We start from the raw sequence: 23330 nt of genomic DNA on the forward strand, positions 1-23330 counted from the left end.
CAACACTTTTCCCTTTTTAGTATTTTTTCTCTATTTCGTTTTTTGGGAAATATAAATTAACAATTCTGTTTTTCATTTCCATGAGAGTGAGTTTTGAAATTTCCAATATTTGTTAATGAAATGTAACGGTGCGTGTGGCTTTTTTTTAAATTCTTCTTCTCTAACTGTAGTAATTTTTTTCCTAAAACACTTAAAATTGTTATAGGACACAACGATCTGAGCATAATAATGAGAGCGAAAATTTGTTATCAGAGTTTGGGTTTTTTGTATTTAAGTGTCCAATTGTGCACGTTTTAAGAGATGTCCTTTTTGTACTTGTTTATATTCTAAGGAACTACTTTAGTTTTAAAATCTAGAAAAATAAAATAATTTCACTTTTGTTTCCGCCTTACATTACCAGGTTAGAGACAGATCATAAAATGTTACATTAAATGACTTTAGGAAATCGTTGACATTAGCTGATCGTGTAGTATAGAAGTGATGGAATATCAAAAAAGATTGAAAGGCAGAGATTTTTTTGTTGATATTTAAAGATAAATTGATTTGGAACAGATTAAGGAAGTAATTTTATGATCTTTGTCCCATGAATTGTTAATGATTTTAGGGATCGTTGTTTTTAAAACCCAGGGAAAATAAAAACATTTCAGTGGCAATTTCTTTCTCATATTTCTCTTATTTCAAAAAAAAAGTTTTTTTGTAAAATTTTCATTCTTTAAAAAACACAACAGCAAAATGTTATTCTACAACAATTAAATACAGAGCAAAAACTTCTATCTAATCACTTTGTTATTATATTTGTTATACCACTATTTGTTTGCCTTTCTTTTTTTATTTGTAAATACATAATTGGTTATTTTTGTTTTCAATTTCATTTAGACTTAATTTAACCACAATTATGTTAATTACACCAACTATAGTACAAGAAATATTTTGTAAACAATGTAAATTATTGTTGTTCTGAGTAAGTTTTACTTACTGTGTTTAAATAAAGAGTGCGAGCGAAATAATTGAGGCACAATCCCATAACAATTGTATAATTGTTACTGTGTCTTAAACGGAATCAACTTAAAACCTTACGAATCATCTAAGTAATCTTGATCTGGACTATTTTAGGTTCAAAGGGTATACAATCTGAAAACATCTTAGTTGGGTCCATGATTATAAGGATGCACTTATGAGGCTATCTAGAGCTCTCCAAAATTCTTCGATAATATCATAGATATCCTGCAATGGTGGAGAGAATATTTCAGTGAATTATATGACAGTGGTCCTGACGACGCAAAGAAACGTTTTATAATCCATGATAATGAAAAGAAATCTTGGAAATAATTAAGAGAATGAAGCCCAACAAAACACCCGGAGAAGATGGAAGAATACAATTGAACTCGGCCAGGCAATAGGCGACTACGATATCGTTACTCTATAAATTTCGTTGTAATCTATAACTTATATCGAACCAGGAATATCTAAAAAAAGTCATGTGGTGTCGGTCTTATCGTACCACCACAAGAAAAGCGACAGGAGTTCATGCAAGAATTATAAGGGAATCACACTATTGAACGTCTGCTATTACCGAAGCTGCATCCAATACATTAGGAGAATATCAAGGAGTGTTTCAAAAGAAGAAAACAGACCCCTTCCATATCAGTTCAGTTCTAGTTCAGTTCAAGTTCAGTTCTAGTTCAGTTCTAGTTCAGTTCTAGTTCAGTTCTAGTTCAGTTCTAGTTCAGTTCTAGTTCAGTTCTAGTTCAGTTCTAGTTCAGTTCTAGTTCAGTTCTAGTTCAGTTCTAGTTCAGTTCTAGTTCAGTTCTAGTTCAGTTCAGTTCTAGTTCAGTTCTAGTTCAGTTCTTAGTTCAGTTCTAGTTCAGTTCTAGTTCAGTTCTAGTTCAGTTCTAGTTCAGTTCTAGTTCAGTTCTAGTTCAGTTCTAGTTCAGTTCTAGTTCAGTTCTAGTTCAGTTCTAGTTCAGTTCTAGTTCAGTTCTAGTTCAGTTCTAGTTCAGTTCTAGTTCAGTTCTAGTTCAGTTCTAGTTCAGTTCTAGTTCAGTTTAGTCGATACTTCAGTTCTAGTTCAGTTCTAGTTCAGTTCTAGTTCAGTTCTAGTTCAGTTCTAGTTCAGTTCTAGTTCAGTTCTAGTTCAGTTCTAGTTCAGTTCTAGTTCAGTTCTAGTTCAGTTCTAGTTCAGTTCTAGTTCAGTTCTAGTTCAGTTCTAGTTCAGTTCTAGTTCAGTTCTAGTTCAGTTCTAGTTTCTAGTTCAGTTCTAGTTCAGTTCTAGTTCAGTTCTAGTTCAGTTCTAGTTCAGTTCTAGTTCAGTTCTAGTTCAGTTCTAGTTCAGTTCTAGTTCAGTTCTAGTTCAGTTCTAGTTCAGTTCTAGTTCAGTTCTAGTTCAGTTCTAGTTCAGTTCTAGTTCAGTTCTAGTTCAGTTCTAGTTCAGTTCTAGTTCAGTTCTAGTTCAGTTCTAGTTCAGTTCTAGTTCAGTTCTAGTTCAGTTCTAGTTCAGTTCTAGTTCAGTTCTAGTTCAGTTCTAGTTCAGTTCTAGTTCAGTTCTAGTTCAGTTCTAGTTCAGTTCTAGTTCAGTTCTAGTTCAGTTCTAGTTCAGTTCTAGTTCAGTTCTAGTTCAGTTCTAGTTCAGTTCTAGTTCAGTTCTAGTTCAGTTCTAGTTCAGTTCTAGTTCAGTTCTAGTTCAGTTCTAGTTCAGTTCTAGTTCAGTTCTAGTTCAGTTCTAGTTCAGTTCTAGTTCAGTTCTAGTTCAGTTCTAGTTCAGTTCTAGTTCAGTTCTAGTTCAGTTCTAGTTCAGTTCTAGTTCAGTTCTAGTTCAGTTCTAGTTCAGTTCTAGTTCAGTTCTAGTTCAGTTCTAGTTCAGTTCTAGTTCAGTTCTAGTTCAGTTCTAGTTCAGTTCTAGTTCAGTTCTAGTTCAGTTCTAGTTCAGTTCTAGTTCAGTTCTAGTTCAGTTCTAGTTCAGTTCTAGTTTCAGTTCTAGTTCAGTTCTAGTTCAGTTCTAGTTCAGTTCTAGTTCAGTTCTAGTTCAGTTCTAGTTCAGTTCTAGTTCAGTTCTAGTTCAGTTCTAGTTCAGTTCTAGTTCAGTTCTAGTTCAGTTCTAGTTCAGTTCTAGTTCAGTTCTAGTTCAGTTCTAGTTCAGTTCTAGTTCAGTTCTAGTTCAGTTCTAGTTCAGTTCTAGTTCAGTTCTAGTTCAGTTCTAGTTCAGTTCTAGTTCAGTTCTAGTTCAGTTCTAGTTCAGTTCTAGTTCAGTTCTAGTTCAGTTCTAGTTCAGTTCTAGTTCAGTTCTAGTTCAGTTCTAGTTCAGTTCTAGTTCAGTTCTAGTTCAGTTCTAGTTCAGTTCTAGTTCAGTTCTAGTTCAGTTCTAGTTCAGTTCTAGTTCAGTTCTAGTTCAGTTCTAGTTCATTAGTTCAGTTCTAGTTCAGTTCTAGTTCAGTTCTAGTTCAGTTCTAGTTCAGTTCTAGTTCAGTTCTAGTTCAGTTCTAGTTCAGTTCTAGTTCAGTTCTAGTTCAGTTCTAGTTCAGTTCTAGTTCAGTTCTAGTTCAGTTCTAGTTCAGTTCTAGTTCAGTTCTAGTTCAGTTCTATTTCAGTTCTAGTTCAGTTCTAGTTCAGTTCTAGTTCAGTTCTAGTTCAGTTCAAGTTCAGTTCTAGTTCAGTTCTAGTTCAGTTCTAGTTCAGTTCTAGTTCAGTTCTAGTTCAGTTCTAGTTCAGTTCTAGTTCAGTTCTAGTTCAGTTCTAGTTCAGTTCTAGTTCAGTTCTAGTTCAGTTCTTGTTCACTTCTAGTTCTTAATAGATCTGATCTGACTATCGCCTCTGCGGACAAAATCGCGATTGTGGCAGGAAATGCTCTTTATATGGAAGAGCTGCTAAGGAAAATACAAAAGTCGGCAAAAAAGCCTTACAGCTTCAGAATTACAGTGTGGAAAATCTACAACTTTGATGGTGTATATCTAGGCGTCCAGCCAAGAAACGATAACAGCATGCGGAACGGAATAAGAGACAGTAATACTGCAGCAAATATTTTGTCCAGAGGAAAATCTTGACGTCAAATTTGTGTAATGTGTAAACTGAACTATAATTAGATCAACTGCCACGTATGGATGCAAAACATGGGCCATGAAGGCTAACGAATCAACAGGAACTATGTTATACTAAGTTACGACGAAATGCTCGAGTTATATAACGGAGAGGACATAGGAATCTTTTAAAGACGAAACGCCTGGTATGGGCAGAAAATGTATCACGAATGTACGACAGTGGACCGCAAAAGTAAATTCCAAATTACTAGATGACGTGAACGACCGTGAAAGAGATGGAAAGCTGCGTAGGAGAATACTTAATAATTATGGGTTTTCGAAACTAGTAGCTAGTAGATATGTATGTGAAATCGTGTCCCTAATCGCACTTTTCAAACACAATGGCATTCTAGATGTAAGGAATCGCGACAGATTTTGGACGCCATGGGTTTCATTAAAGGAACTAACTTCAAAGGAGTTATGTGGGATTTAGCTATCTTCAGATTTTTTATGAACTAATTAAATTTAAATATGATTTGTGAATATTTGTGTCTGACAAACACTGCCAAGTTCTTTCGATAAAAATATCTTCACATAGCCTTCCACCTCTTAAAAGAATAAGTCTATTGTCACTCCATATATTACAAAGAAACACTCAGAAAGCTAGTCCAAAGGAGTCCATACATGAAACTACCATTTACTCTCCAGATTACTTGGGAACAGTAAAGTTGCAACTGACTTCACTGTTGCGTCTAAAAGGGTCACCAAACTGAGGATTAGTCATTTATAAAGAGTACGAATTAGAGCCAAGTAGGTGGTTAGACGTTTGTGGAAATGATTGTAATTGACTCATTGTCGAACAGTTTCGGCCACAACAAATTCTCAATTATATAACTTCTTGCTATAAGAACCCCAAGTAAGTTTCAGTGTATTAACTATGAGTCCACAAGTTTAACTCTATTAATTTCGCAACTTCATCAATTCAATTCTACTACTTTCCAGTTAAGTAGAACTCCACAATATACGAGGCAGTACCACTTCCTGATTATTGACACGATTCTCACGATTATCTGAAAAACACGTATCCTAGTGCTTATTTTCTAATCGGTAGACATTGCATTTATAACCAAACTCGGTCCACTTAGTTTGGTTTTAAGATCTTTCAAGCAAATAGTTCTTACAAAAACTAGCATATCTACAGAGAAAGTCACCGTCTTTGTCAGAAGACATTGGTGCACAATTTATTTAATTCTCACTCCCAGAGTATATGTTTGCAAAAGCACCTTGCGGCAGTTTTGCTTGTTTTTTTTCTGTTTCATTCTCCAAACATTTTCAACAACAAAAAAATTAAAGTGTCAGTTGTTGTTATTATTATTATTTTATTATTATTATAGTACTTTGTTTTTGTAGAATTTTGCACAACAATGTTGTGTATTTTTTCACTTTAGTTGTTGCCTTTTAATTCATAACAAATGTTGTTTTTGTAAAATACATATGAACGAGAGATGAGTGTAAGAAGTGTAAGTTTAAAGTTTATTATTATTTGTTGTTATAGCAAAGGTTACCGTTTTATTTATATAGTAATGTTTATCATTTTTTTTGTTATTATTCTCTTGCCCATATTTTTAATATTTTTGTTTTGGTCTTAATATTCGATTGGGTTAAATTTGTATTTCCCTCTTTGTTGTTTGTATAACCCTTTTGCAGTTTTGTTTTTGCTATATCTATCTACCTATGGTGATTATTATATTGTTTATAAGTAAAATGATTGCGTGTGCTTTTGACGTTGCACAGTGGTATAGGAAAAAAAAAAGAGGGAAATAATTCGGTAACTTCTAAACGGTTAATCCGATTTTAATGAAATTTGGTATGCACAAAGAGGAGGTGTTGTCGAGTTTAGGTTTTGAATTTGGACCTTATAGGCCAACCAGGGGCCCGGCGGGGGGTCCTCAAATTAGGACACCTCGGCTATGTTAAATTTTTAAAACGATCCTATTTCTTCATTTGAGTTCCGATTTAAAAAAGTTTCGTATATAGAATCTCCTCATCGAGCACTATAAAAAATGTCGTCGTAGCAGTAAATTATCTCTTATAGTTTAGGAGATATTCGCATTTGAATATTAAAATTTTAAAATTTTTACCGTCCTTACTTTAGTTTTTTTGATAATAGCAGGTCCAAATATTTCCGATTTTCGCCATTTTTCTTTATTTGCTTAACAACAAGTTTATATACCAAGCAGTGAAAGAATTATGTAAAAATCATGACTGAGTCCAAAGTTATAGGCATTTAAATTTAAAAAATTAAAAAAAGGCGATTTTTTGTCATTTTTTTGGGAAAAAAGTATCTTTTTCTTTTTAAGTTATCTAAAAAGTTTCTAAGAAGATGTATATAGAATTTATACTTTTTGGAAAGCTGACTTTACATAAAATACGATAAATGAAACAAAACCTAAAAATTTTTGATACCGAGGGGACCAGGTCCATCCAAAGAAACCCTATTTTTTATGGAAAATTAAATTTTGAGCAAAAATTCTCAAATCGCATAGTCGATATCAAATTATAGTGACCTGTTTTATATGACCCAATAAGTTCTTAATCATTTTGTAACGGGTTTCGATAACCCCGCCCCTGGTATGGATATAATAGGCAAAAAACCAAAAAATCCCATTTTTGGGATTTTTTAAAACTTTTTTGGGAATTCCGGGATTTCTAATAAGAAAATTCGAAATTTTTATTTAATTTTGGATTTTGAGTAAAAAAATCTACCTAACTGTAAAATTTCATCAAAAAATATTCATAAATAAAATTTTTATTGCAATTTGAAAAATTTGTATCTTCGCAAAAACTGAATAAAAAACATTTTTTAATTTTTTTTAAAAAAAGTATTCCGCGAATTTTTTAATTTTCAAAAATTATATACAGTTTTGAAAAATAGACAAAATTACCTTTCCATTGAAAATTAAAAAATTCGCGGAATACTTTTTTTAAAAAAAATTAAAAAATGTTTTTTATTCAGTTTTTGCGAAGATACAAATTTTTCAAATTGCAATAAAAATTTTATTTATGAATATTTTTTGATGAAATTTTACAGTTAGGTAGATTTTTTTACTCAAAATCCAAAATTAAATAAAAATTTCGAATTTTCTTATTAGAAATCCCGGAATTCCCAAAAAAGTTTTAAAAAATCCCAAAAATGGGATTTTTTGGTTTTTTGCCTATTATATCCATACCAGGGGCGGGGTTATCGAAACCCGTTACAAAATGATTAAGAACTTATTGGGTCATATAAAACAGGTCACTATAATTTGATATCGACTATGCGATTTGAGAATTTTTGCTCAAAATTTAATTTTCCATAAAAAATAGGGTTTCTTTGGATGGACCTGGTCCCCTCGGTATCAAAAATTTTTAGGTTTTGTTTCATTTATCGTATTTTATGTAAAGTCAGCTTTCCAAAAAGTATAAATTCTATATACATCTTCTTAGAAACTTTTTAGATAACTTAAAAAGAAAAAGATACTTTTTTCCCAAAAAAATGACAAAAAATCGCCTTTTTTTAATTTTTTAAATTTAAATGCCTATAACTTTGGACTCAGTCATGATTTTTACATAATTCTTTCACTGCTTGGTATATAAACTTGTTGTTAAGCAAATAAAAAAAAATGGCGAAAATCGGAAATATTTGGACCTGCTATTATCAAAAAAACTAAAGTAAGGACGGTAAAAATTTTAAAATTTTAATATTCAAATGCGAATATCTCCTAAACTATAAGAGATAATTTACTGCTACGACGACATTTTTTATAGTGCTCGATGAGGAGATTCTATATACGAAATTTTTTTTAAATCGGAACTCAAATGAAGAAATAGGATCGTTTTAAAAATTTAACATAGCCGAGGTGTCCTAATTTGAGGACCCCCCGCCGGGCCCCTGGTTGGCTTATAAGGTCCAAATTCAAAACCTAAACTCGACAACACCTCCTCTTTGTGCATACCAAATTTCATTAAAATCGGATTAACCGTTTAGAAGTTACCGAATTATTTCCCTCTTTTTTTTTTCCTATACCACTGTGCGTTGATCCACTTAATTGCCTGAATTTGAGAGTGTCTGTCTTGCTTCATTGTATCGTCCAATGCACTTGTCGTCTTGTGTTGCTTCCAAGCCCTAATTGTGTTCATGGTAAGAAATAACATCTGTTTTTTTATAATTTTAGCCAATTATTATGTACAGTTTATTTTAGCTTGTTGCTAAAACTGAAAAGTTTTGAACGCATCGAAAGAGTCTCAAAGTCTAGCAATTAAAATTGATGACTTTAATGTGAATGTGTTGTTTTTTTTTTTAAGAAAAATGTATCAGTAATAGTTTAGAACGGGAATTGATCAGGTGGTGAATGGTAACTAAATTATATAGGTTTATTAATGTGTTTGGTGCATGTCACAGGTTGTAAGAGGTTCAAGAGTCAGTTAAAGGTACCAAACTATATTTACATAAACAATTTCATAGTCTGGTTACCGCTTGCGTAGATAACATGATTTGGCCAACAAGGATTTGTCTCAGCAAGACTTCTCTTTTTCTAATAATCGACCGATATTCTTAAATTTAACATAAGACATTGACAACTCTAACTCCCACGTACAATGAATACAAAGTACTATATCCAAAAACTTACACAGACTTATTGCACTGGACTCGTAAGGTTTACTAATTCACTGACGACACAAAATTCGACGTAACTTTGGTTATATAAGGTGACCCAAGTGCTGCCGCAGATATACATACATATTAGATCATATACCGGCGGATAGAGAGGCAGATAAAAAAATCACCACTATACACACACTATTGGCATTTTTTCAATGAAATTGCACTGAAAAAAATATTTGGTTATTTTTAATTTTGAAGATTAAATTGCATTACTGTAAAATGCGAATATTTATAAACAAAATGTAATCAATGTACTTAAGAATGATAATTTCTTCACATAGAAACAACATTTCTAATTAAAATGTACAAAAAAAGTATGAAACAAGATGAACTTATTTACTTTCATTGTTATGCATTCTAGAAAATTATTTAGAGTGTACGTTGTTTTTGTAAATTATGCTCTTGCTTTTGCAAGTTGTTTTTGTTTTTTCAAGTTGTGTTTGCAATTTCTTTAACAAAGCGACATCAACCTGCTTTGTTGAATGCTGCCAAGCAACTAAATAAAATATTTGTATTTTTGATGCTCTTGTTTAGAGGTTCGTATGCGATCGTGTTGTGTACATGTAATTTGCCGAAAATCTTCGTTGTCAGAACAATACTAGCGCCGACGTCTGTATTAGATACAAGCAGTGTTGCCAACATTGGTCAAGCAAAACGCGCGCAAAAAAATTAAAAAGGGGTAAAAAAGCGTAATTTTCTAACTGAAAATGGGTAAAAAAGCACTAACGTTTTTTAGTCAAATATTGTTTATTTTAATAAAAATTGCACATTATTTCGCTCATTTCCTACAAGACTCCAAAATTCGTTTTTTAGAACATTGACTACAAAACAAAACATGCGTCATACTAAAGTCTTTCATCTGTGTGAGTTAGATTTTTAGTAACGTAAGAACTAAAACTAATGTTTGACGAATATTAGATAAATAAGATGAGAAATTTTCAAATTCCTTGATTTGTTTAAAAGTTATTTTAAAAATAGTAAAATGTCATTAAACATTCAAACTGACAGGCACACTACCAACTGGCGAACCGATGTAACCACACCCAAATTGTAAACTTGTGTGAAATATATTTTTTTTGCAAAATCTATATATATTATTTTTAAGTTTATATATCGATACCCATAAAATTTTGTACATAGATTTTGTTTTGTTGGTCAGTTATATCGTCATAAAATTCGGAATAAAGAATTATAATAAAAATCTTTTTATTGCGAGTACAACGATGAAGTAATCATGGAGGCTTTATATATTAGGGATAGGTTCAATTGTGTAAAAAAATTGTATAAAACTTATTTTTTGTCAATTTTCATCGCTGTACTCATATTTTTAAGGGGACCTTAATAGGGGGTAGGGAAGGTTACCGAAAAATCCGAATTAAATTCGGTAGGAAGATTACGTTTGTATAAAAGTTGTTTATTTCGAATTTCTCCGCTATACTCGTATTTTTAAGTCAGTAAAGAGCGTTAAAATCAATTTTTGAAGGTGACAATATGTGGGGGTAGGGTCAATTATGGACCGATTGCCGTAAAATTTGCTAGAGAGATTTTGGCTTATATAAAACATATTTATGTCGAATATTTTTAAGTCGGTAATGAGTATTAATGTCATTTGGTAGAGAAATTTTGATGCATATAAAAGTTACTTATGTTGAATTTCAACGCTGCACTCATAGGGAGACCTTATTTGGGGGTAAGGTCAGTTATGGACCAATTCCCATAAAATTTGGTAGAGACATTTTGCCTTATATAAAACTTATTTATGCCGAATTTCATCGCTATACTCGTATTTTTAAGTCAGTAATGACCGTTTAAATAATTTTCTGAAGGAGACCTTATATGGGGGTAGGCTCAATTATAGACCTATTTCTATAAAATTTAGTAGAGATTTTGGCTTATATAAAACTTACTTATGTTGAATTTCATCGCTATACTCGTATGGGGGGTAGGGTCAATTTTGGACCGATTCCCATAAAATTTGGTACAGAGATTTTGACGCATATAAAACTTATTTTATCGCTATACTCGTATGTTTAAAACAGTTGTGACTGTTAAAGCTGTTTTTCGGGGGGTCACTTGTATGGGGGATATGCGAAATTGCGGACCCATATTGCCCATTTGCCATACCAAACAAACCTTACCTATAAGAAATATTTGTGGAAAAATTTAACTCGCTTGCTCTTTCCGATCTAACCCTATCGTGCTTTCAACAGACAGACGGACGGACAGATGAACAGACGGATGGACATGGTTAGATCGGCTTAGAATTTAATAAGGACCCAAAATATATATACTTTTGTGGGTCTACGACCAATATTTCGATGTGTTACAAACGGAGTGACAAAATCAATATACCCCACTCATCTTTTTTGATGGTGGGTATAAAAAGCACTAAATGCACTGTCATAAAATTAGAAAGCACCACTGTAGTGCCTTTTTGAAAAAAGGCACCATGAGCAAAATTTTCCGCGTTTGGCACACCAAAAGGCACCGCAAATAGTGCTAAAAGCACTAAGTTGGCAACACTGGATACAAGGTTTTGACAAGACGCGATCACCGACTATTAATAACGGAAACGTTTCAAGTCCTAACAAGGTTTTTTCTGAAAAAGAGGAAAATATCCCAGAGGTCCGACTTATGTGCTGTTCCCGAAAGATTATATAGATGATATACCAAAATTTTGGAAGAGAATATCAAGACTTGACGAAGGGAGCACTATCTTCCGAAATTTTCCCGATGACTTCAGTCACTTGGTTTCTCAAATATTCCCCAGTACCTACACCACTTTCCATTCAATTAATACGGAGAAGTATTCGTAAATTAATATTGAATTAATGTAGATTTTAGGAGCTTTCTAACGGAATGTAAGTGTGTAACGTGGTGACGTACCTATCAAGACTCCAACACAAGGGGTTCTTACACAAGGGGATTTAAACGGCTAACCACCGCCCTTAAGCATCTTAAAAAGATCGCTCAGTCGGAAATTCTTCTCAGCAACTTTGGGTATTATGTTCAAAGCAACTCTGGGTATTATGTTCAAAGTTTTCAGCTTCAAAACAATTGTCAAGAACAGAAGTGCCAATCCTAGCCTCAAGTAACCGTTCAATCACGCCACGAAAGCTAATTTACAGTGAAAGACTTTCTCCCATCAATTGGATGAAGTTTTTTGAACACATCGGATCCTTGTGATTGGGATCAATGTGATTTTAAAGATCTTTAACAAAATTAATCATTAAAAACCTTGTCAAATGACGATGTCCTCGCATATAATCTTGTGAAGATCAAGAAAAATTTCAGGTCAATACACGTTTCTAGTATATGAATAACGGGCATCAAGAAGATAGATGGTTGACATCCAACCATTACTAAATTTTTAAATACAAACGTTTAAAAGACCGCAAAGTTTATGAAGAAGTTCCTCAGAGTGGGATTTTCCCAGTATATGAATGGAAGGGATTTCATACGCTGTGATTCTGGCGATTGGCATGTTGAATGTATGTGACACTGTCTATCGCTCTACACTTTTCGAAGAAATAAGAAAGTGTTGAAAACTTTAATGCGGAATTCATAACTTTCGAATTATCTTTCTAAACACCATTGCGGTTACGCTGAGAGCAGTCATGAGCCCAAAATCACGTCTTCATGATGATCTGCACATAATTTATTTAAACGTCAGATATCTACTGTCGATTTCACATTCGAGAATTCATTCGTCATTATGGTTTGAGATCGTATCAAATAGGAAACCTATTGGTTTGGAAGCTATACCATTTGATGAGTTTATCTTCAGACCAATCTTCCAACTTTAAAATAAAGGTTTAAACAATGTTATATCTTCATCTTCATATTCGAGATATCTTAAGTTATCGTTTAAAACCCCTATAAATTCCAAAAAAGCTTGGCTTGGTACTAGCTTGAAAGTCGTGGGATGTTGCAGGCGCTAGTAGATAGTTTAATATCTAGTGCTGATCATGTTTTTCTTAGCTTAAAACCGCAAACCTAATTAATTGGAAATAGTTTTTTTTTTACTTAAAATTTCTAGAATTGGGGTCAATAAACCGTAAGAAATCTAATTAAAAAGATAATAAATTCTATAGACCTCATATAAAAACCCATATATATATACATAAGTTTCAATTTCACAATAATGCTAAATTAAACAAATCTAGTTGAATAAATCCTTAAAATAGCACATTTGAATATGATACATAAGCAGACACAATAAAATCAGGACAACAAAAAAGTCCTTTATGTCATAAAAGAACAAAAACAACAATGAAAAGGAAAACGAAAAAAAGAAGGAAATAAAACAAGTTATAAATGGATGGATGAAACCTGAAGACCATTACAGCGACGAAAATGTTTAAAGTTCTTCAGCTTTTTGTTTCCACTATGAATAAGATTGCAAGTTTAAGCTGAAAAGAAGAAAAAGAATCAATTAAACGGAACATCTGTCACAAACGGTTTGGTGGTTCCAAACGCTATGATTATAACGCGAATCGCAAAATTAAAAAAAAACTAAAGCGTCTGCGAATTGAAATTAAAAAAAAAAACATAAAATAAGATTCAGCTGCTTTTTTTCAGCTACACTACTTAAGTAAAACAAGCAAACGAAACCAAAGTAACTACTCTTCAGTCTTATAAATGATAAAAAAAGCATTATTTGGAATAGGGATACGAAGGAATATGAAAAAAAAAGACGCGTGGTTTCCTCAACTACAGAAAAACAAAACATGTTTTTTGCCTTAACAATACCGAAAAAAAATGAAACTGTATTAGAGTATCTACAAAAAGATACTCACTCATATATAGATACCAGCCAAAACAAAAGCTTCAGGAATTTCTAACACTAAACTGTAAATGATGTTAAAGCTTTTTGAAGCACATACATATACAAACAATAATATTAATCTTTAACGAAAGGGGGAATAATATCGAAATAATTTTATTTTATTAAAATAAATTTTTGTAATAAAACTTTTTTTCATAATCATAATATGAATGAAAACCCAGTTGATGGTATTGTATATTGTCTTGAGTGCACAAAAATGTTGCATGCTACATTTTCGGTTATGTACTTAAAATGGACTTTATATATGCGTTCATGTTATACTGCACTCTATCAAAAAAAATGGAACTTGAAGCAAAAAACATACAGACATAGTCTGCATTCGATAATACAGTGGGTGATATAAGAAAGATGTTAAATGCTTCTGAAGTTAAATTAAAAGAAGAGCAAAACTCAACTGATCGGGAATAATAAAATCGTGGTTGATCAACATGGGTTGCTCGCTAGTTAGCGGGTTCACTCGGAGGCCTTGTGGCTCATGTTGAGAGTTTATACATAAAAGAGAATAGTTTCCCTCCCTAATTTCCTTGACTATGTGGTTCCTGCGGTCCCCGTTAGAACCTACCGGTATTTCTAATAAATCCTATTATATTTACTAGTAACGCATCTCTGAGACAGTCCAGATTATGGAAAAAAGCTCTACTAAGATAGAGTATTCTGTGCTCTTGTAAGGCTGGGCAGTCATATGTTGTACCGTCTCCTTTTCTAAACAACTTTAACGTGGGTAGCCCATACGTTCCGACATCTGTCCAATCATACAGTGCCCAGTAATTATAGCCGTGAGAAGCCTAATCGAGTTACATAAAGACAAGAGAGTCCTAGTCCTATCCTTTATTAGAGTGGGCCAGAGCAGTCTCGATATTCTACAAGTGGTGATATTTGACCAACTGAGTTCTGTCTTACTCAAAGCCCAGTTATCTATTAATTTCGATAAGATCACCATTGTACAAAGTTAAATCTAGGGACGACCAAACCTGTAACTGTTGTGGGACTTTCCTAAACTTATTGCAATTAAGCTTTAAGTAATATTGACGCAAACTTCGATTAGTTTCATATACCGGAGAGCCTAAAATTTCTTATTAGCCTTATTACCTTATCCAATATAAATCAGGGTTTATTAAATAGCTATGAGACGATTGATCGGTTGGGAAATATCCACAGTTGCCTAAAGAACACACAGTTCCTCCTAACTTCGGCTTCACATATTTCGAAACTTCTCCAAGGAAAGGCCTTCGTGTATACTGGGACAACATGTGTATAGCTTTCACTGAGACGCCAACAATACTAAGATCCAATATTATGAGGATGATAATACGCAATTACTTGCATTATCATGTTTTTCATTTTAAATCTAATTCCGGAGTCTAATGGAAATAAATCTGAAGAAGATGGTTATGAACATAAAAATTACAAAGCTTGACGAAAGGAAGCAAGCGAAACAATTCAGTAAGAGATGAATCGGCGAGAAATACTCAAAACTGCCTTTTCACATCCCAGTTATCCAGTTGCCAACGGAGAATTAATCTTAACTTAAACATCATATATTTGAAAGAATAGCCATGTGTACAGCTTTGAACGATATATACATATACACTGGATCTTCAAGATCTAATGGAAAGCTATAGGAATAATCTTTGACGAAACATTGAAAGCAATAGCATTTGTCAGACTGTTTCTCTGAGGAGTCACTATGTAAATCAACATCTTGGTCTTATTAACACAACTCGTTCCATTTGTGGCATTCGAAAATCATCGTAACCTTAACAGAATTAAGAAAATTATATAAAAATTTCGAAAGCCAGAATTTGGCCCATATTTGGTTCATATGGCTCAAAAAGAGTCAAAAATATGATTGATAGCGATAATCTTCAAGAGTCTATAAAAGAATCCTATTCATATGTATGATCCTCCTGCAAATCAAAACTATTCCATGACATTCTTTAGATTGACCTTAAGTCGTTGAAAGAGTTGAAATAGATATTGTTCTTAAGCTAGTTCGGGTTTCTTAGTATTAATAATACTAAAAACTTTATAATTTTGAAAGACAATTATCTAAGAGCTCAACACTTTTTTCCATCTCACACTGTATTGTGTAACAGACTATTTTTACTTAAAAAATTTATCATAAATTTTCTACATGATGATTTTCTTCTTTTGTAAGACTTTTAAATGCTGCATTATAAAGTATATTTTAACTTCTGACACGTGTGTCTCTGGCAGCATAAAGTAAAATTAAGAATAAATTGTTTTAAGCAAGTGGTTCCCAACGTTTTCATATGGCGGGCAAATTTGTCAAATTATGATTTGCAATTTTTTTCTAAAGATTGTACTTTCTTAGAGTAAAAGTGGCACAAAAGATCACTTGATCAGGACGGTTACTATGTATATCGATTCAAAAGAAAAGGCTTTCGAAACACAATATATTTAACAGACAATTTCTAACATTTTAGCTTTCGAAACGGGTTACAGAATAACGCCCCAGATTATTACTGTTCTAAATAGATAATGCAGAAGGACAGAAATCAGTTGAATTGTCGTCATGTCTACAACGTAGATCAATTTTATAAAGTTTTTTTTTTCTAAACTTAAGTACCTCTGACATCGCCTCCTAGTTAAGTAGAAAAAAAATCGTGGAAATTTATGTTTCATATTTAATTTAATTTTTTTTCTTTGCAATATTCAAAATGTACCACTCTAAATTTTATGCAATGACTGAATAAGTTTTACCTGTTCATAGGAATATTTATGAAACACATATTAATGCTCAAGTACCCTTATTCACAGAACAGAAAGACAGACAGACAATACCGCCGTCTATGTCTGGGGCGTTTATAGTTGTAATGCAATTTATTTGTATGGGTTTTAACACAAACAACAACAAAAAATGTAAAGAACAAAAAAAACTTACATAAAATTAATAATTTAAACTAGCGCATCAATTTATAAATTAATTATAAATGTGTGCAAAATGCATGGTGGGGAGTTTTTCCACAGCATTAAAATAAAACAAAACATGCTGGGGGAGCAGCAAAAACCAGTCAACTGGTTCCACACTGCTAATTCTACTATGATGTGTGTTTTTTTTTCATTTTATTGTTATTTATTTTTTTTTTGATAAATGGTTAAGTGTCTTATTAGCATAATCAACGTCATAGCACCTTGAACCATCAACAGGATTGGGCCACATAACTTTATGATAGTTTTCTATATGAAAAATTAAGTCCATCAGAACAGGTGTTTTTTAAGGTGGTATTTTAATAAAGTATACTTTAATGTGATAAAATATTGTAAGATGTTTTTATTGTTTTGAAATGTTAAACCAAAGACACAAACCAGCTGTAGTGCAAAAATGCTTGGTTACAGACGGCCGGCAACTGTTAAAGAAAAACTTTATAAAATGTATTCTAAACGTCGATACATCGGCGTAAATCATAACAGAATTAAGTAGAATATCAAAAATACTCTGGTCCGTGCTTGTCGTTAACGGAAAAATACCTTCACTATCTTGGCTAATAATAGAGCTTCAATATTAATGTTTACTTTATGATTGGGCGAATATAGAAGTATTTTAAATCAACAAGAATCGGTAAAACGGTTTTAAGGGACTGCCCCGTTCTACAACAGTGCAGACTGTGACATCTTGATACAATCCTATTATATATATTCGATCCGATAGATTGCCTCGGGGACCATAGGAATAATAGAAAATTTCTCATAATCTGTAAAGGAATTTCTATGAAAAATTTCTCAGAATCTGTGAAACATCTTCTATAGAAAATTTCTCAGAATCTGTTAAACTTTTTCTATAGAAAATTTCTCAGAATCTGTGAAACTTTTTCTATAGAAAATTTCTCAGAATCTGTGAAATATTTTCTATAGAAAATTTCTCAGAATCTGTGAAATATTTTCTATAGAAAATTTCTCAGAATCTGTGAAATATTTTCTATAGAAAATTTCTCAGAATCTGTGAAATATTTTCTATAGAAAATTTCTCAGAATCTGTGAAATATTTTCTATAGAAAATTTCTCAGAATCTGTGAAACTTTTTCTATAGAAAATTTCTCTAAATTTGTGAAACTTTTTCTATAGAAAATTTCTCTGAATTTGTGAAATTTTTTGGTCAGAATCTGTGAAATATTTTCTATAGAAAATGTACTAGAGAAAATCGAAAATAAAGCTAACTTATTCGAAAGGACTAAAATAAAATACTTAACGTCAAGAATATTATGCGTAATCATAAGCATAATTACAACGAGATTTGTATATCTTTTTTATCGCAAGAGTTGAAAAGTACTGAAATATATTATCTTCATGTAGAGCTTTTAAAAAAAATATATAAACTTTTTTAAAGTTAAAATGAATAGAACCATTTAAATTAGTTATAGTGATACTGCTTAAGTGCCACTTTAAAGTAAAATCATTATTTTATGCAATAACACATACATACATACATATGTTTTAGGTAAATTATGTACTTTATTTTAAAATTTCTACATATGTAAACCATAATTAAAAAGTAATTTAAGTAACTTGTCAACCCATTTTATGACATTTTATGACTATAACACTTTGTTATTCTTTTCATCCATAGACATGAACTAAATATTATTGAAAATAATTTAAAGAAATCTTAAAAAAGAAGTATTAAAAAAAGAATACCCAACATGCAACAAACACATGTGTATGTTGTAAATATATCAAGTTACAAGAAGAGTTTGGAAAAAAAGGAGACATTACAACCATAACGAAATATTTTTAAACAAGTAGGCTTTAGTTTGCTTTTAGAGAGTGTAACGAATTAAGGATGCAATGGTGAAATACAAATAAAAAAATACTTTGATTTAAGACATCTTTTAGAATTTAAAATTAAATCTAGAGTATATGATAAACATAAAATTACAGAAAGATTTACTTTAAGTTTAATGAGAGTTTTTATTTATATCTAGATTTTAACAAATAACAAAATCCGCCTTCTTACCTTTACATCCACTAAAAACAATCTTCAGCTTTCTAATTAATTTTTATTATTTACTTTTAAATCCACATCAAACACATGCCACATGCGTTCAAATTCCTGGGAATATTTGTTTATATATTCGAAATTGCTGGTTATTAAAATATTTTCCCAATTGCCGCCAAAACCCTAGAATATGAATTAAAAAAATAGGTTTCTTACTATGTTTGTTTATTTAATAAACAACAAACATACTTGCATGGTCCAATTGAGGGAGCCAGTCATTAGAATACTTCTGTTTTGACCTTTGTCAAAGGATTTATTTTGTTTTTTGTGAATGGCGGCAACGCGTAGCGGACTGTCTAGAATGCAAAATTTATGATGCATAAACATGGTGTTGGTGTTGCAGCGTATGGGAACACCTACAAAAAAAAAAGAAAATCATGGAATTAATTTAAAAAAATAAAAAACAGTTGCATATTTTTTAGAGCGAAGATCTCAACAATTTCTAAATGAGTTGTATAAAATCAACAATGTTGTTTAAATAAGAAACTATAGCATACTTAAGTAGGTAGAGGTGTGGTGGTGAATTTAATAAAAGTCAACAATACTTCTTTACACCTTGTGTTTAAAAACGGTTTCAAATAAAATATATTGCCTATTTTAGGGGCTGCCATTAAAATTACTAACATCTTTTAAAAAAAACTTATGCTACAGTTTTTTCACTAACACGGCGGCATCAAAGGTTAATTTTTAAAGGAAAGGGCCTTCAATTTAGTAATAACATTTCAGTTTTGTTTTTGTTTTCAATTTATTCATAAGAATGAAAATGTTGCAAAGAATAATTCTAATTTTTGGCAGTGCTTTTAAATTCCAGGTATTAATTAATGTTAAAAGAGTTAAATATCTTAGTCCACTATAGTCCAGACTATAATTCAGACTATAGACTAGACTGTGGAGGAGACGGAAAACGCAGTCCACAATTGTCTGAACTACAGACTAGACTGTAAACTAAACTATAGTCTAGACTATACACTTTACACTGACTGTAGTCCAAACTGTATACTAGACTATAGATTGTAGTCAAGACTTTAGACTAAATTAAAGTCCATATTATAGACCAGACCATAGTCCACACAATAGACAATCGTCCAAACTTTATACTAACTTATAATCGGAGAAATAGACTATAGTCCAGACGTTAGACTAAACTATAGTCCAGTTTATAGAACACAATATAATCCAGATTAAAGAATAGACCCTGGTCCAGACTATACACTAGATTATAGTCCCATCTTAAGGCTAAACTAAAATCCAGAGTACTGACTATTCTCTAATCCAGATTATAGACCACACTGTAGTCCATACAATAGGCTAGAATATAGTTCATTCTATTGACTAGACTATATTCCGAACTATAGACTAGACTATAGACTAAACTAATATCGAGACTGCAGTCAAGACTTAAGACTAAATTAAAGTCCAGATTATAGACCAGACCATAGTCGAGACTATAGACTATCCTCCAAAATTTATACTAAACTATACTCAAGACTATAGACTATAGTCCAGACGTTCGACTAAACTGTAGTCCACACTATAATCCAGACTATAAACTAGACTATAGTCCAAACTTAAAACTAAACTAAAATCCACACTATTGACAAATCTCTAGTCCAAATTATAGACTATGACTAGACAATAGACTAGACTATAGTCCTTAAAATAGACTAGGCTATAGTCTATACAATACAATAGACTACACTATAGCCCTGTCTATAGACTACACTATAGTCCAGACTATAGACTAGACTATAGTCATGCAAAATAGATTATAGTCCATACAATAGACCATAATATAGACTTGACTATAGTCCATACTATAGACGGGACTATAGTCAAGCTATAGTATAGACCATAGATCATACATATGTATATAAAATTCGTATTTTAGTTTAATTTTATTAAAAAATTGACAATAGACTAGACTATAGTCTTAGAAAATAGATTATAGTCCATACTATAGACTGGACTATAGTCAAGTCTATAATATACACTATATTTCAGACTATAGACTAGACCACAGATCATACATATGTATATAAAATTTTTATTTTAGTACATATAATTTTCTTAAAAAATTAACAAGAAACCCCTATGCATTTATTCTATTAAACAACTGGATCTTTAAACGTGTCGGTATTACAAACCAAAGAATAATTTACAAACAATGTATATACATGAATTTAATTTATTTAACAAAAAAAAAAAAAAAATACATTTATTTTAACGTTTACGTATCTTTGTTTTTGATTTTAATAAAAATTGTCATTTCTTTCTATTTGATCCTCTCAACCACATGAACGTAAATTCCGTGGGTATTCTGAAAACATCTATTTTGCACGTTCAATAATTAGAACCTACAAAAAGTGATCCATACAAACCACAAAATCTCCTACATTGTATGTACTTTTTTAACATATAAATAATATTTTGCAAAAAAAAAAAGTTTCGAAATTTTCTTTGAAAATCTATAAAAAGTACAAATTTGTTTGGATTTATGCCAAAATTATTGCAAAAAATGTATTTTAGTTTTTTCTTAAATATTAACAAACTGTTAACAAACATTTTATTATGTTGTTGGTATATTTGCACCGGATGGATGAATTGTTAGTAAATTTAAATATGTAGATGATTATGTTATAAAAAATAGCAAATAATTTATTACGATACATAAATTAAAGCCGAAACGGAAATAAATTTTTAGAAGAAAATCATTTTATACAGTTAATTGGGATGACTTGTTTTTTTATTTATTTGTGCCAAAATTATTATTTGATAAAACAAAAAACTTTTCATCAGCAAAATATTATTTATTCAGAAAAGGTTTGGTATTTCTCATAAAGTATTTCAAATAAAAACAATCCCAAATAAGTTAAAAAATCATAACAAAATTCTTCAAAAAATAAATTCATCATAAATAAATACTTAACCAAAAAAGGCGACTCTAAAGTAATCAGCAAAATTAATTCATTTTGATTCAATATTTTCAATAAATTAAAGTAAAGAAAACTTTGTTCTCAAGGTCGAATGAAAGAAATGGGGTGCACAGTTGGTCATTTGTTGTTGCCTGTTTTTATCGCCTATATTTAGTGAATCCGTCCGTCCGTCAGTTTTGAGTTCAACTGTTAATAAGTAAAATAACATGACAGGTTGTGTGCTTCTTTGTTTTTTTTTGTTGTTGTTGCTTGCGATTTTTTGTTTGTCGTTATTTAAACTGTTTGAACACCAAACATGGCAACTATAATTATGCGCTGTCACTATCCCAATAGAGGAGCGAAGTGTAAAATGATAATAAGAAGAGCAAATAGTAAAATAAAGAAGAATATAGAAAATAAATATCAAAAGTACGAACGAATAACGTTCATTTAAGTTTGTAAATGAAGGCGAGGGAAGTCTAAAAATGTTTTGTAATAGTTTAACTAACTAACTAACTAACTAACTAACTAACTAACTAACTAACTAACTAACTAACTAACTAACTAACTAACTAACTACTAACTAACTAACTAACTAACTAACTAACTAACTAACTAACTAACTAACTAACTAACTACTAACTAACTAACTAACTAACTAACTAACTAACTACTAACTAACTAACTAACTAACTAACTAACTAACTAACTAACTAACTAACTAACTAACTAACTAACTAACTAACTAACTAACTAACTAACTAACTAACTAACTAACTAACTAACTAACTAACTAACTAACTAACTAACTAACTAACTAACTAACTAACTAACTAACTAACTAACTAACTAACTAACTACTAACTAACTAACTAACTAACTAACTAACTAACTAACTAACTAACTAACTAACTAACTAACTAACTAACTAACTAACTAACTAACTAACTAACTAACTAACTACTAACTAACTACTAACTAACTAACTAACTAACTAACTAACTAACTAACTAACTAACTAACTAACTAACTAACTAACTAACTAACTAACTAACTAACTAACTAACTAACTAACTAACTAACTAACTAACTAACTAACTAACTAACTAACTACTAACTAACTAACTAACTAACTAACTAACTAACTAACTAACTAACTAACTAACTAACTACTACTAACTAACTAACTAACTAACTAACTAACTAACTAACTAACTAACTAACTAACTACTAACTAACTAACTAACTAACTAACTAACTAACTAACTAACTAACTAACTAACTAACTACTAACTAACTAACTAACTAACTAACTAACTAACTACTAACTAACTAACTAACTAACTAACTAACTAACTAACTAACTAACTAACTAACTAACTAACTAACTAACTAACTAACTAACTAACTAACTAACTAACTAACTAACTAACTAACTAACTAACTAACTACTAACTACTAACTAACTAACTAACTAACTAACTAACTACTAACTAACTAACTAACTAACTAACTAACTAACTAACTAACTAACTAACTAACTAACTACTAACTAACTAACTAACTAACTAACTAACTAACTAACTAACTAACTAACTAACTAACTAACTAACTAACTAACTAACTAACTAACTAACTAACTAACTAACTAACTACTAACTAACTAACTAACTAACTAACTAACTAACTAACTAACTAACTAACTAACTAACTAACTAACTAACTAACTACTAACTAACTAACTAACTAACTAACTAACTAACTAACTAACTAACTAACTAACTAACTAACTACTAACTAACTAACTAACTAACTAACTAACTACTAACTAACTAAC

The 23330-nt window shown here is 31.1% G+C and overlaps 1 protein-coding gene across 1 annotated transcript in view; it reads right to left on the reverse strand.

The window, feature by feature from the left end:
* Positions 1-23330, reverse strand: part of LOC119616069 (mitochondrial cardiolipin hydrolase) — a 162596-nt gene that overhangs the window by 130699 nt on the left and 8567 nt on the right. The window contains exons 2-3 of the mRNA XM_037972216.1: positions 18771-18937; positions 18540-18704 (exon numbers count right to left, since the gene is read on the reverse strand). Of these exons, the coding sequence (XP_037828144.1) occupies positions 18576-18704; positions 18771-18937 (296 nt within the window). The 3' untranslated portion in view covers positions 18540-18575. The remainder of the gene's footprint in view (positions 1-18539; positions 18705-18770; positions 18938-23330) is intronic.

The sequence above is a fragment of the Lucilia sericata genome, unplaced genomic scaffold (assembly GCF_015586225.1).
Source record: "Lucilia sericata isolate MDLA Ls3-8-SP2 unplaced genomic scaffold, ASM1558622v1 Contig000055F_arrow, whole genome shotgun sequence".
Lineage (NCBI taxonomy): Eukaryota > Metazoa > Arthropoda > Insecta > Diptera > Calliphoridae > Lucilia > Lucilia sericata.